Source organism: Orycteropus afer, unplaced genomic scaffold (assembly GCF_000298275.1).
Source record: "Orycteropus afer afer isolate SDZICR_OR568_19922 unplaced genomic scaffold, OryAfe1.0 scaffold00002, whole genome shotgun sequence".
Lineage (NCBI taxonomy): Eukaryota > Metazoa > Chordata > Mammalia > Tubulidentata > Orycteropodidae > Orycteropus > Orycteropus afer.
Window position 1 is genome coordinate 15,842,895 of NW_006921589.1, and position 15,655 is coordinate 15,858,549.

At 37.4% G+C, this 15,655-nt stretch overlaps 1 protein-coding gene across 1 annotated transcript in view; it reads left to right on the forward strand.

Annotated features, from left to right (window-relative positions):
- ABCA12 (ATP binding cassette subfamily A member 12) overlaps window positions 1–13,197 on the forward strand; it is a 214,616-nt gene extending 201,419 nt beyond the window's left edge. The window contains exons 48-53 of the mRNA XM_007935860.1: window positions 1,312–1,446; window positions 4,673–4,776; window positions 6,406–6,498; window positions 7,538–7,643; window positions 11,045–11,182; window positions 13,111–13,197. Of these exons, the coding sequence (XP_007934051.1) occupies window positions 1,312–1,446; window positions 4,673–4,776; window positions 6,406–6,498; window positions 7,538–7,643; window positions 11,045–11,182; window positions 13,111–13,197 (663 nt within the window). The remainder of the gene's footprint in view (window positions 1–1,311; window positions 1,447–4,672; window positions 4,777–6,405; window positions 6,499–7,537; window positions 7,644–11,044; window positions 11,183–13,110) is intronic.
- Window positions 13,198–15,655: the final 2,458 nt, after the last annotated feature.

Sequence of the window (15,655 nt, forward strand, 5' to 3'; positions counted from 1 at the left end):
TTGTATCCTTTCACCACACTCATTCAATCTGTATGCTGAGCAAATAATCTGAGCTGAACTATATGAAGAAGAGCATGGCATCAGAAAGTCTCATTAACAACCTCTGATATGCAGATGACACAATCTTGCTGGCTGAAAGTGAAGATGACTTGAACCACTTACTTATGCAGATCAGAGATTATAGCCTTCAGTATTGAAGAAACCAAAAATCCTCACAACTGGACCAATAAGCAACATCACGATAAACAGAGAAAAGATTGAAGTTGCTAAGGATTTCATTTTACTTGAATCCATGATCAACACCCAAGAAAGCAGCACCCAGGAAATAAAAATACATATTGCACTGGGCAAATACGTTGCTAAAGGCCTCTTTAAAGTATTAAATAGCAAAGATGTCACTTTGAGGACTAAGGTTGCTCCCAGCCCTTGGTTTTTTCAATAGCATCATATGCATGTGAAAGCTGGACAATCAATAAGGAAGACCCCAGAAGAATTAACACATTTGAATTGTAGTGTTGGCAAAGGATATTGAATACACCATGGACTGCCAGAAGGACAAACAGATCTGCCTTTGAAGAAGTCCAGCCAGAATTCTTCTTAGAAGTGAGGATGGTGAGATTTGTGTCTCACATTGGACTGTTATCAGGAAGGACCCAGAAAGACATCATGCTTGGTAAGGTGGAGGGTCAGTGAAGAAGAGGAGGACTCTCAATGAGATGCTTTGACCCGGAGGCTGCAACAATGATCTAAACACAGCACAGACTGTGGGCATGGCACAAGATAGGCAGTGTTTCGTTCTGTTGTCCATAGGGTCTGTATGAGTTGGGACAGATTCGATGACACCTAACGACAACAAAGCAATTTTAAACAGATACAAAGACTGTGACAATTCACCCATCACTGAGAAGGAAGCTGAAGCAGTGATGATACCTGCCATGTGAAGGGCTGAATTTTATTTTCTCTCTTGTAAATGCATCACAAGAGAATTATGTGGTAGCCTAGCATGAAGAACAATCCCACAATTGCAAACACACACACACACACGTTTGGAAAAGAAAAATCCCATTTTAAAATGAATCTCTCAAGAATTGCTTTTATCCTTTTAAGTGAACTATTGATTTTAAGTGATCCTTTGAAAATTTAAAAAAAAAAAAAAACCTATAATCAATTTAAATGTTTTAGTATTTCTAGGCATATATTTCTTCATTACGTAACTTTCTCTTCACAAACAGGTTTTTTTTTCCCCCCTATTTGGTGTATTAAAGCTTTTGGCAAGGGAACAACAACCTAATTCCTCTTCTTGGCCCACAGACTGTTCATAAACTTCTTAGGAGACTTCACCTGATGCCTTTCAAAGACAGAGCTACCTCTCTGTGCAGTTACGGCACAAAAAGAAAAGTCTCCACTGCACTGGCTTTGATAGGGAGACCTTCCATTCTACTGCTGGTAAGAGAATCATCATGAAGAATAGACACTAAATAATTAGAACCACATATCAGGTTATGTTGGGAGCTCTTGTAGCATAGTACCTAAGACACTTGACTGCTAACCAGAAGGCTGGTGGTTCAAACCCACCAGCCACTCCTCAGAAGGAAGGTGAGGCAATCTACTTCCATAGTGATACCACCTCAGAAACCCAAGGAGGGATCCTATGAGTTGGATTGACTCCATGGCAGTGGTTCGTCTGTTTGTTCGTTGTCCAGTTGCGTGTGTGTGACATTGTATCACCATTATTGTGGTAAATGTGTATTGAGGTCATATTATGTGCTTACTATTGTGCAAAGCATTTTAGGTACACTATCTCGTGGGAATTTATATCAACAAATAACTTGTTACCATGACAATAAGTCCTCAAAAATGTTTTTGTTTGAAACTGTGGCTCAGTGGGTCTCAGACAAAACACTTGGCGTGGGAAGTTGAAGGCATTCAGTTGAGGAATTCATGTGAATAAGTAAAGTTATAGGACACAGGAGAATTTGATTCTTAATATTGGAGAAATTGTATCTATTTTTCTACTAGCAACCAATAAGATGAACTAACATATTCTCCAACTTCTACTAAGTATGAAGTTTTAGAACAATTGTACTAAAGTTTTATTTTCTTGTTAGTTAAAAATGTGTGCTACTGTGTAACTCACGTTCACTTGTTAGTTAAATATGTAAATCATATCGGAAAATATAACTCACTACTGTGGAGTCAGATCGACTCATAGCAACCCCTCCTTGGGTTGCCAAGACAGTATCACTACAGAAGTAAATTGCTCAACCTTCCTTCCAAGGAGTGGCTGGTGGGTTTGAACTGCCAGCCTTCTGGTTAACAGTCAAATGCCTTAAGCACTATGCCATACCATTCTATTTTATATGAATTTTTTAGAGGCAAGGAAAAATACATATTGCACATTGTCATCTCTATGCTATATGCTATAACAGAAATACCACAAATGAGTGGTTTTAAGAGAAATCTGTTCTCTTACTGTTTAGGAGGTTAGAAGTCTGAATTCAGGACAGGGGCACAAGGAGGCTTTCTGTCTGTGTCAACTCTGGAGGAAAGTCCTTGTCTCTTTTCAGCTGCTATTCCTAGGTTCCTTGGTGATCAAGTGGCCTGTATCTCACCCTCTCCACCCTCTTTGTCCTTGCTTGCTTGCATGTTGTTGTGTTGTTGTTATTTGCTGTCGAGTCGGCCCGACTCATAGAGACCCCTCCTTGGGTTTCCGAGGCAGTATCACTACGGAAGTAGGATTGCCCAACCTTCCTTCCGAGGAGTGGCTGGTGGGTTTGAACATGTATTCTTTTATATCTCAAAAAAAGGTGCTATTACTGCCTCATTCACATAACAAAGAAAGGCCATTCCCAAATAGGATTATAACAACAAGTACAGGGGTTAAGATTTACAACACATTTTTTTTGGGGGGGGGACAATTTGATCCATAACACATTTATATTTTGGTCAAGAGTTGGGAAATGAAATTGATCACCTAGGTATATAAATTACACATAAGGGTGATTAGGTAGCATTCTACTCCCAGGGAAAACATTATAAAAACATTCTTTTCATAGAAATTAACTTGCCTTTATTTTGGAAGACCCCTTCATTTAAGGACCTCCAAACTCAGAAAGAGCCTTAGTTATATGTAATAAAATCCAGTTATAAATCTGCATATTGTTCCATGGATTAAGTTATACAGTGAATCAAATCATTTCAACTGTCTTTGTAGACTGATTCACAGCATGAGTTTCTTTAATACCAAAATCGAAGTATATCCCTGACAATTGATGCTTATAATAGAATTCTATTGTAGAAGAGTCCCTTAAACAGAACAAAAAAATCCTTGGGTGCCTTTTTGAGATAATAGATATAAAGAACTTATAATGTTAGAAATGCTATGCAAATGTTATGGATTAATGAGCTACAGGCTATGAGAGAAAGATACCATGTTTTCTTCTATATTCATTTACTACAAGGAGTTTCAGTAGAGCTCTGGTGGTATAATGGATAAGGCATTTGGCTGCTAACCAGAAGGTTGGCAGTTCAAACCCACCAGCTTCTCTGCAGAAGGAAGATGAAGCCATCTACACCCATAAAAATTTACAGCCTTGGAAACACAATGGGGGTCACTATGAGTCCAAATCAACTGAATGGCAGTGGTATAAGGACCTCCAGTAGCACAGTGGCTAAAGCATTCTACTGCTAACCAGAAGGTCATGGTTCAAAACCACTAGCTGCTTCATGGGAGAAAGATAAAGCAGTTTGCTTCCGTAAAGATTACAGCCTTGGAAACCCTATGGAGCAGTTGTACTCTATCCTATAGGGTCTCTATGAGTTGGAATTGACTGGATGGCATGGGTTTTATAGTTGATAAATAGGAGTGGTGGTGGTGTATCCTTTACTGTTTTCCCAAATTAATACTCATTTCTTTCTTTAAATTTAACTCTAACCCCCTACTACAAAAGCAAGTCTCTAGTTACTCTCTGGACATACTTTCCATTAGCTTTTTCCTTTCCATTTCTGCCCAATCTTGACCTGTAATTTGTTTGTGTTTTCTCATCTGTCAAGATCTGACTGTTTAGATCATCTGTTGCTGTTCTTCTAATTTTATGACTGGACAGTTTTTCAAAACATCGTTTATAAAAAGCAATTGTTATCTTCCTACTTGACTACTTTGGAAATATTACTTTTATTTCCATGAAGAGTATTAGATTTCAATTAATAACGTAAAACTAAAAATGCACTTTGAACATATTAACTGAAAAATCAGATTATGATTTTCAGCTCCACCAAACAGATTTCACTAACAGCCCCAATCTGCCATCAGGAGAAGGGTGGCAATCTTAACACAGCTTCAAACATGTATGTGACAACGAAGAAGTAAATGTAAAAAGTTGGCTTTGTTAGTAATTGAAGCAGAATTTATTCAAAGAAACACAAGAGACAGGTGTGAAGTGACCAGGTGTCAACTTCACTGAGACACTTTTTTTAATGAACCGACAATTTTAAATGATTTACTTGGAGCTTTTCCACAGCAGCAGAAAGAATCCTATTAAGTATAAAATAAGTTAGTCAAAGGAGTTCACCAAGTGTTTTCTCTTCTAAAGGAGTGATATGATGATTCGTGCAAAGCACCTTATCAAAAATTAATTAATTTGATGCATTTTTCTTGTTACTTTTTATTAAGGATGAGCCAAGCTCTGGGATGGATCCTAAGTCAAAAAGACATCTCTGGAGGATCATTTCAGAAGAAGTACAGAACAAATGTTCCGTCATCCTCACCTCTCACAGGTAAACTGGGTGTGGGAACTTTGAAATCAAGTTACACTATCATATGATAATAGATGGGAAAAGGTAATTCTGTGTAATGTTTATAGATAGTGAATGCCAACAATTTCATTAAAATATGTTATCTTTCTAGTAGTAAAATCAAGTCAGGTTGGTTATATGGTAAGAATTCAGCTGCAGTTGGATTGTTGTTGATGTGCATGGTAGAGTTAATTCCTATATACAGTGACCACATGTGACAGAGTAGAACTGCCCCATAAAATTTTTTTGCCTGTAATCTTTAAGGAAGATATAAATTTCCCAGATCTTTCTCCCATGAAGATGCTGGTTAGGTTTGAACCACCAACATTTTGGTTAGCAGCTGAGTGCTTAAGCAGGGAACCAAGCCTGAGCAGTCTTTTGAAAAACAAATTTCTCATGACTTACAACCTTCTTAACTCATCTATGGCTCCCTATTGCCTATCAAAGAAAGTTCATAATTCTTAGGCTTAGTACATAAGGCCTTCCGTTATCTGAACTCATCTAAATATCCAGTCTGTCTTTCCCATGACACCCTTTCATATTAGTCAGTTCAAATGACTCATGATTTCACATACACACACTCTCCTTTCCTGTATCCCATGCCATTTCTGCAGTTGGCTTTCTACCTGCAATGTTCTCTGCAAAATCTCTCCAAGTCCCATTGCTAAACCAAACCGAAACCCACTGTCACTGAGTCAAATCCAACACATAGTGACCTTGTAGACAACGTAGAACTGCCCCATGGGGTTTCCAAGGCTGTAATCTCTACGATAGCAGACTACCACACCTTTCTTTGCAGACTGGCTAGTGAGTTCGAACAGCCAATGTTTCAGTTAGCAGTCAAGTGCTTAACCCCTGGGCCATGGGGACCCCTAGTCCCAATCTTACTTGTACTCTAATAACCAGTTCATATGCCTCCCCTCCATGAGAAAGACCCTGATTCCAAGCAGCTAAATGTAAGAACTGCTAAAGCATTTTATCTGTGCTTCTCTTATGACATTGGGCTTGTATTGTAATTTATGTTAATTCACTTTTGCATTGTAATTATTATATAGTAGAAAAAGTACCAGATTTCTTTATAAACAAGAGACTTGTTTGTATCTTAGCTTTGCTCTCAGCACACTATATGATCTAGAGTAAATCATTTAATTCTCATTAACTCTTGTATGGACAGTTATATCTAAGATCTCCATTATCACAGTCCATGAAATTAGTGAATCAACTACAGATTAACTAGTTATAAATACAAAAACGTGAAAGCCAACTGGATATAGAGTAAGAAATGTAATGAGAAAAGCTCAATATTGTTTGGAAAAGTTGTTTTAGGAAGAGCAAATCTTGAATCAAACCTTGAAAGAGATACTGAGTTTGGTAGAATGGACGTTCTAGGCAAGAGAGAGGGCATTGAATATGTTGTCAAGTTGAGAAGAAAGCAGTAATTTAACTTATCTGAAGACATTAGTCTATATTGAAAATTTTGTTGTTGTTCTCTTTCAAGGGAAAAGATATCTTAAGAAACTAAAGCAATATTTCTAAAGTACCATAGTGAGACAATTATGCTTAAGCTCGTATACTGAAGCCTAATTTTCTGTGCCTTGAATGCTCTTTCAGCATGGAAGAATGTGAAGCACTCTGTACCAGGCTGGCCATTATGGTGAATGGAAGGTTCCAGTGCATTGGGTCTCTGCAGCACATAAAGAGCAGGTGAAGAACAATGTGTTCTTTAACACATAGTGTTGGCCAATAAATCTAATGGCACTATAATCTTCAAAGATTATCTCCTACAACAGGGGCAGAGCTAATTATCAACCCACTTTAAATTTAATTTGTTTTTCCCTGAGGGTTTGATGCATTTTAAGTTAACAACCCAACAACCTAGAAGGCTTAATAATAATAATAATAATCCACAATCAAAATACTTTCAAGAAGCAGTTTCAAGTGTTTACCCAAGAGCAGCTTGGACCTTGACAGGTACATGAAGGCACTTATTTTATCTGGTGTGTTCATTTGCCATTTACAGAGACTTTCAGCAAACTAACATCTTTAGAGCATTGAAAACCTTTTAATCAATAATAAATTAGAGAAATTACCATAAATCTGACATTAATATAAAATTAAAATTATATGAATAGCTTATATTTGGCCAGATATTTGACCACAGTGTATATGCGTTTATACATGTACACGTTGATTTCAAACTTTAAGATGTTATTTTTTACTGGTATTTATATAACGATTTTGCTTTCCTGTCTGGTGCTCGAGGAAGATTAGTGACTTGTTTATGAACTCTATTCTAACTGTGCTAACAGTTAGTTGGCATATTGATTTATTATTTATTTTTATAACCCCAGTGACTTTAACCTTTACTGCTGACACCAAATCTCCATTGACCCACCTTTCATGACCTTGCTTACTTTAAGTTAGAAAGTATTTAGCCCCCAAAATTGACATCAATTGCCAAATCATGGAAGTCAAAGAAAGTCTACATTTTATGTTCTCTTTCTCAGGCAGCTTTTGCCCAAAGAGTATGACTCTATATAGTGGCAGAAATAAATAAAAAAGTATAGCACTGCACTATTTCCAGCTTGTAACATGCCCTGATCTTTTATGGCAAAATGACAGTCTTTATATAAGAAAAGGGACTCTAATGTTCAGCTTGGGTCCTATTTCATTATCTAGAATTCCAGGGGAGCTATCTCAGCAAAATGTAACTCATATCATATTTTGCACTTTTTCTTTCTAGGTTTGGACGAGGATTTACTGTCAAGGTTCACTTGAAGAATAACAAAGTGAGCATGGAGGCCCTCACAAGATTCATGCAGCTGCACTTTCCAAAAACGTACTTAAAAGTAGGTGATCGTTCTGCTGCTTGACTTTGACTGGTTATAAAAGTCGTAAGCCATTTTCAAGTTGACCATAGCTTTATTATTAATCTTAATGTCTTTATTAGTTCAAGACACATGAGGTACTGTGACCCACACAGCATGAGCAAATAGAATTTCAAATCAATTTTACATATATTTTAGCTATTTAAAAGTAACATGGCCCTTTTACATAGATACATTCATTTCTTCCTCACCAAGGCATTATAATCATCTGTATTAATTTTCAAGTTGGATGATCAACTTCTGTAGTGAGACTGCCTAGGAAATCCAAGGAGGGGTCACTATGAGTCGGATCTGACTCAACGGCAATGAGAAAGAGAGAGTTTAATAGTTGTATCTGTTAGAGAACTGAAGGATGACAGATGTTAGTTTATATGACCATGGGCTTTTTTTTTTTTTTGTAAAATAAATTACTGAGTTTCAGAATGCTAGACATGGAAGACATTATCTCCTTCACTCTCCTTTGAATAAGCTGAAAAATTGGAGCTGGCCTGGATAGAAATCAGGCCATCAAGTGTGAGACGAATTAAAACAGTATGCAATTGATTTCATTTATATATATAGATATAGCTGTTTCTCAGAATAAAGATCTAATGATCTATTTCTGAAAAATCCAAACCAAAAAAAAAAAAATTCACTGCCATCGAGTTGTATCCTACTCATAGCGACCCCTCCTTGGGTTTCCAAGGTGGTATCACTACAGAAGTAGATTGCCTAACCTTCCTTCCGAGGAGTGGCTGGTGAGTTTGAACTGCCAGCCTTCTGGTTAGCAGTCAAATGCCTCAGGCACTACACCACCAGAGCTCCCTGAAAATCCTGTGGAGCACAGTTCTACTCTGATACACGGAGTCATCATGAGTCAGAATAAATTAGATGGCAATTTGTTTATTAGTGTGTGTGTTGGGGTATGTGTGTGTGTGTGTGTGTGCGTAATATCATATATATATGTGGGAGCTGTGGTGTTGTAGTCAGCTGCTAACTGAAAGGTTGGCAGTTTAAACCCACCAGCTACTCGTGGGAGAAAGGTGAAGCAGTCTGCTTTCATCATGATTTACAGCCTTGGAACCCCTATGGGACAGATCTACTCTGTCCTGCAGGATCACTATGGGTTGGAATTGACTCTATGGCAGTGAACCATATATATATATATATATATATATATATATATCCATGAGATAAACATACACACATACATTGTTGTTTGTTGTTATGTGCCGTGAAGTTAGACCCAACTCACAGCAACCCCTCCTTGGGTTTCCGAGGTAGTATCACTATGGAAGTAGATTGCCCAACCTTCCTTCTAAGGAGTGGCTGGTGGGTTTGAACCACCAGCCTTCTGTTTATCAGTCAAGTGCCTTAGGGACTATGCTACCAGATCTCCCTACACACACATATGTATATATATGCGTATATATCTCATATAGTACATAAACCACTGCCATCGAGTCAGATCTGACTCATAACAACCCTTCCTTGGGTTTCTGAGGCAGTATCTTTATGGAAGTAAATTGCCCAGTCTTCCTTCCGAGGAGTTGCTGGTGGGTTTGAACCACCAGCCTTCTAGTTAGCAGTCAAATGCCTTAGGCACTACACCACCAGAGCTCCTCATATAGTACATACTTAAAATAAATGTACTTGACAGAAAAAAATCCCATCAATAACATCTTTGATGTGCATGTAATTTGTAGAAGAAGATTTTAGCAAATGATTGATTTTAGAAGGAAATCAGGTGTGGAATGGCAAAAAAGCAATTGGAAAGACTTGAGCTGAGGTCCAGCTCTGCCTTTATGTTTTCCAGAAAGGTATTTAAAGTCTCTGAGCCTCATTTTTTTCTCATTTGCAAAATAAGAATAATAACATCTGCTTCACGAATTGGTGTGAGAACTAAATAATAAAGTACCCATAAATATACTTCTATAAGGCATGATATTAATGTAAAGCGATTTTAGAGAACAAAATGGAATGCCTTCTTAAAAACAATTCTTAATCTCTACAAAATACCTTTGCCTCGGCCTCCCCAAGTCGTGACTAGCCCCTCCAGGAAATAATATCTTTTATGATTCTTATCAAAGCCCATTTCCTATCATCTAAATTAAAATCAAATTTAAACATTAAAGGACACCTTACTTGCACAAGTTGTGTTGGTTGTAATGCTTTTGCTCTCAGTGACTGTTTGGATTGAAATCTGTGTTTGTCCACTCAGTGGAGAATGAGATTACATTCTCCCCAGTCTGTGCCTCATGGGACCAGTGCTCTACAAGGCAAATGCAATGACGATAAAAGTTTGATTTCTCTCTAAACAGGCTATTATTCACAAGTCGGTGGTGGTTTCTAGGCCTCTAGAAAGAAATAGCAAAACAACAATTTGTGAGTAAAAATAAACGAGATGATCCCATCACAGTGACAGTTGGTAATGCAAAACAAGTCGATAGGAGAAGCAAGGCAATGTAAGAAGTGCAAAGAGAGGAGATGCCCGTAACGGGAGGTCTGGAATACCAGGATGAGACACTCGATCTATGCCTGATTCATACTAGTTTGCAGGGGTAGATTCTAGAGTAAGAAAACAACCTGAGTAAGCTAGTATTTATGAACAAGTATCTTGGCTGCTTTATGCCAGAAAAGATGGGTGTATCGTTTCCAGATTTGTGAAGAAGTGGTACAGTAACTCAGATATGGAAAAACGAGAGTCATCTGAACAATCTTGATGGTGGAAATAGAGAGGAGAGGTTCGATTTGAAAATCATTTTAGAGGAAAAGAAATAGGATATAGTAATTGATTAGATATGCAGAACTGCCAAGTGTCAAAGTTATTCCAAGGAAATAAGAATAGACTACTAAGTAGATGGTGATACTACTGACTAAAATAAAAAAAAATGGAAAACAAATTTGAATGAGATGTTATTTGAATGAGGTTTCTCCTAGACTATGCCCTTGATATCTAATGTGTTTAGCCAATATAAACTGAACAGCTAATTCCTAGCAATTTAAAACAATTTTAACATTAAGATCAAATGTCTAGAAGTGATCTTTGAAACAAATTATGTGAATGAGCATACTCTGACAACAGAAATATCATCTCACATGATGTTTTTTTCCCAATCAAGACAATAATGACTTTGTAAGTGTGCATGAATGTGGAACACTTTGGAATTTCCATTAGCTTTTTAATTTGTTTTCTCTTTGGCATTCATAAAACTTTTCATCTTCTCCTTGCAAGCTGTTAGTTTCAAAACATACCCATTATTTACACTGTAGCATCATTTCCAGTGGAATGAATCCCAGTATTTTCCTTAGCTCTTGGTAAAGTTATGTCCATCAAGCCAATATTACCTGGCATTGCAAAATAATTGTCTTTTCTCCGACAGGATCAGCACCTTAGCATGCTAGAATATCATGTACCAGTCACAGCAGGAGGAGTAGCAAACATTTTTGATCTTCTAGAAACCAACAAGACTGCCTTAAATATCACAAATTTCTTAGTGAGTCAGACCACGCTGGAAGAGGTAAGATGGATATTATGACCTTTGTATCCAGGTACTCTTCAACTTATGAGAGGGTTCCTCTCCAGTGACTCAGTGTTAAGGCAGTTCTGACATAAGTCAAATACCTCTCTTTTCCTTTTCCTTTTATTCAGTTTTCATTAGTATTGCCTTTTATTATCATTATCTTTATAAATCTGATCTTTGGACACCTGCATCTGCAAGTGAAAATCTGAGAATGGTAGCAACAGCAAATTATGTGCTGTAATACTGCATGCAGTACATATCACTAATGATAAGACATACAAAAAAAAAAAGGACAGTCAAAGTGTAGTTCACTGTAACTCGACATGTTCTAAGTCGGGGATTACCTGCACAATGTACAATGTCACGTATTAATTATTATGCATTCTAGTTACTTCTTTTTAATGACATCCAATTTGTTTTTAATTGAAGCAGTGTCTAATTTTGCACCTGCAGAACTTAGCAAAGAGCTTAATTTATTTCTAACTGCATTTTGGGCTTAAAAAATAGATGTGAAAAGCATTAACTCTTTTATGAAGAGTTGAAGATATTTATTTTCTACATGACATCTATATCCATCCAGTTATATGTCTGTGTAAAGCAAAAAATATTATCACCTATAAAACAAACAGCTGTTAATGTTGTTCTTACTTTCTCCTTGGTAGGCTCCTAAAAGAACATTTCTGTTGATTTGCTTCCTGGATCATGGTGGGATCATGGTGGGATAAGAATATCTAGAGGGAATCGAGTGCCAGATCTTTAGATCTGCTCAACTGAGTCAATTAAGGAGGCAAATGCAAAACTCTTTGGTTGCATTTGAATTGTGTGTCGTAATTACATTTCCATTCAACAGTTAGGCCCTTGATAGGTCTTCCTTCATCAGCTTTGCACTGTTTTAATTTTGTGCAGTTCAATTAACCTACATACGGAAAGTTTCCATCCATCATTGGAATGGATCTGAAAGGAAGGCCACAGTGGTCTCTAAATATGAGTCAATGTACAGTGCTACCACGTATGGGCAATTGTTTGATGGAGGTTTTAAGCATTTTAGTAGGGGTTTTATACATTTTAGGAGCTCTGGTGGTGCTGTGGGTAAAGCATTTGGCTATAAACCAAAGATCAGTGGTTTGCACACACTAGCCACTCCCTAGGAGAAAGATGAGGCAATCTGCTTCTGAAAAGATTTACAGGCTTGGAAACACTATAGGCAGTTCTATTCTGTCCTATAGGTTGCTAAGAGTCAGAACTGACTCAATGACAGTGGGCTTTTGTTGTTATTTTTTGGTTTATACAATTACGGCTTTGTGGCACAGAAAATTCAGTGGCCATGTTGAAGTTCCTTTTCTTTCATATCTAGTAGTTTTTGACTTGTGGCCAACCACCAGTGCCATGCCTGGCATAGAACAGAGCCTCAATAAATCTTCTTTGAATGACTCTTATGATTAATAGACATAATGATTTTAAACAAAGTAACAAAGGTCTGCCCATTAAACGTGATGTTAATATGGACTTTCCGTAAAAATTTTATTTTAGTGCATTAACTCTTGAAACCAGTGAAATTTCTCTCAACATCATCATGTGAATATTTGATAAGAGTAGAGCTTCAGCTTCTTTTTTATACTTAATAGAGATATTGGTTTAGGCAATATGGGTATGACTATGTGGCTATCCATATTTAACTACAGCTTTTAATTTATATTATGATTATAAACATAATCACAACCATAGCTAGAGATATGATATTCAAACCCCAGTTAAGTATGAATATTTAAAAGAAGGATTTCTAGTGAGGCTGTGTATGTGGCCACCACACCCCTATGAAGTCCAGTTTCCTTCTTATTTGCTCTTCCATTGTGTGTGATGTATCAATCTTACCTCTTCCTTTGGTTTGCCAGATACTAACTGCTTTATTTCCTTTCAATAATCAGGTTTTCATCAATTTTGCTAAAGATCAAAAGTCCTATGAAACTGGTGATACGAGTTGCCAAGCTTCCAGCATAAGTGTTGACTTATAGGATCATTGGACAGAGTCTTAGCAACTCGTGAAAGTCAATCTCAGCAAATGGTCAATGACTTCATTTTGAAGAAGAGCCACCGAAGACATCATTTCTTCAAAATATCTTAATTTAAAATTATTATGTTGCATGGAAAGTTACAATTGTGTAACACTAGCAAATAACTAAAAATGGAAAGTTTTCTTTCTAAGGTTGTTGCTATTCAATTGAATTCCTGTATCCTCAACACTGTGAGCATGTTAATATATTTGCTGGTGATTTTTATGCAAAAGTGAAACTACCTACAGATGAATGTCTTAATTTATTACTTTCAATAAAAAGACGGTTCAAAAGGCATGGCTATTAGTAGTTAAAAAGTGAAAGTGAAGAAAAAAGTAAGGTAGGATGGACAAGGAAACAAAATTATTTATTTAAAAAAAAAAAAAACAGAATGAACACCATCATGAATACATGACTCTACTGTAATACGTAAAGCATTAAGAGCCAGATTGACATTGGCAGTAAGCAGTAGCCACAATGCCTACTATTCATATGTATATCAGTTTCAGTACTTGTAAATACATGGGTGTACATTGCACCCACAAAAAGTGCCCTTCTACAAGAACTCCGCGCAGTTTGCCCTGGTGGTCAACAGAACTAGATTCATTCCTGCCGTGCCTTTGCCAATAGCAAGGTGCCACAGGGCAGAACAAGAAGCTGTTACTCTTCAGGGAACATGGGTGTGTCAGCTGGGCAGATACTAACCCTGAAAACGTTTAGAGCTGTGCACTGCAGGCAGGCAACATTTTAAAAGCTCTTACAGAAACTTTCATATTGCTGGTCTTAGCTAATTACCAGGGCTGACCCAGAATCATGTACATAGCTACGGGATAAACTTCTTAACAATGCCAAATTTTATGGTCCTCATTGAAGGTGCCTTATGTAACATTTGTGTGTGTATGTTTGCTTGTGTGTGTGTGTGTGCATATGTGTCTGAAAAAGTTTGCCAGCTTTTTCTGTTTTGACTGACTTTTTCTGTTTTCTGTTTGTTCTGTTTTTGACTATTTCTGTTTCAAATTTGAATAAACATGAAGTTTAGAAAAACCATTTCATGAAGTCATTTCCTTTGTTAGGGAAGAGCAGGAACCTGAAAATGGGAGTAATGTGTTCTAGAAGGTCCCACATGGTCTGCCTCTTCCTGACTTCATCCCCTTCATTCACCTCTTTGCTCTCAAGGATCTAGCTATCTGGGCCCCTTTTCAATTTTTTCAGTGCCCCCTACTCTTTCCCAACTCCAGACATGCACATGTTGCTTCCGTGTTTGGGATGTTCTTCTCACACTCTCGGGGCCCGGTTAACAGGCTTCAGCAATGTTATCCTTCCTCAGAGATACTGTCTTTTTCTGCTGTCTCTATTTAATCAAGTCCTCTTGTTCTAATAGTGCACATTATTGTCCCTCCACTTTTGTGCCACAGCATGAATCATAATTTGTAAGATATCCAGACTTAAAATATATATCTTAACAGATGCCAAAAAAAAAAAAAAATCTTGAATAATAAATATACAGAGATAAGTCTTTTGGATTAGATGGTGTAACCCTGAAAAGATGAGTGTCTACAACAACCCAAGCAACAAAAATAGCTGGCCATGCTCCATGAAAGATCAAAAAGGATTTGTTTACTGTTTATTGTTTTTGTGGTGGTGGTACTTAGGTGGGTGGTAGTTTGGTTAGTTCTGAGTAATGGTGGTAAGGGAAGCAAAAGAAAAGGAGAGAAGGGAAGTGGAGGAAGGAAGAACCAGTGAGATGGTAGAAAGCTGGATACTGAAGGGAGATGAAGCTCCAGTGAGAAGGGGGAGTGGTTAAGTGGACTTTTAAAAACAAGAATATCCTCTTTGTTTCTCACATCTATTTGTTGTGCAGCCATGCTGTGAACTACCTTTGTTATTCTTAAATCTTCATTAAAGTCAGCCATACTTGTAAATGCTTTGTATGAATGAATGTCTTGTGCAAATTGAGGAAGAGATATCTTAATGTCTGCATTGTCACAGAGAAGGAGGACCCTAAAAGCAGAGGAGCCCATGATTTGGGGAGGTCCCCAGGAATGTGCTGAGCAGAGCTTCTGACCACTACAAAACATGGATCTGGGGTTTCAGCCAATCTTATCCACCTCTTATGAGGCATCAATGCCTCAGTTGGCCTTTGAACTGTAGTCATTGCACCTTTATTTGTCATTGTCAGTTGCTGTAAAGTCAGATTCAAATCAAGGCAATCCCATGTACAACAGAACAAAGCATTACTTATTTCTGTGCCATCTTCATGATCGTGTATGTTCAAGTCCGTTATTTCAGCCACTGTATATTTGAGCTTAGACAACGTGTAGCATTGGGAAGGTCAACAGCGAAGAAACTGTTTCAAGTGCTCAGGAGCAAAGATATCTCTTTGAGGACTAAGGTGCATCTGACACAAGTCACGATATTT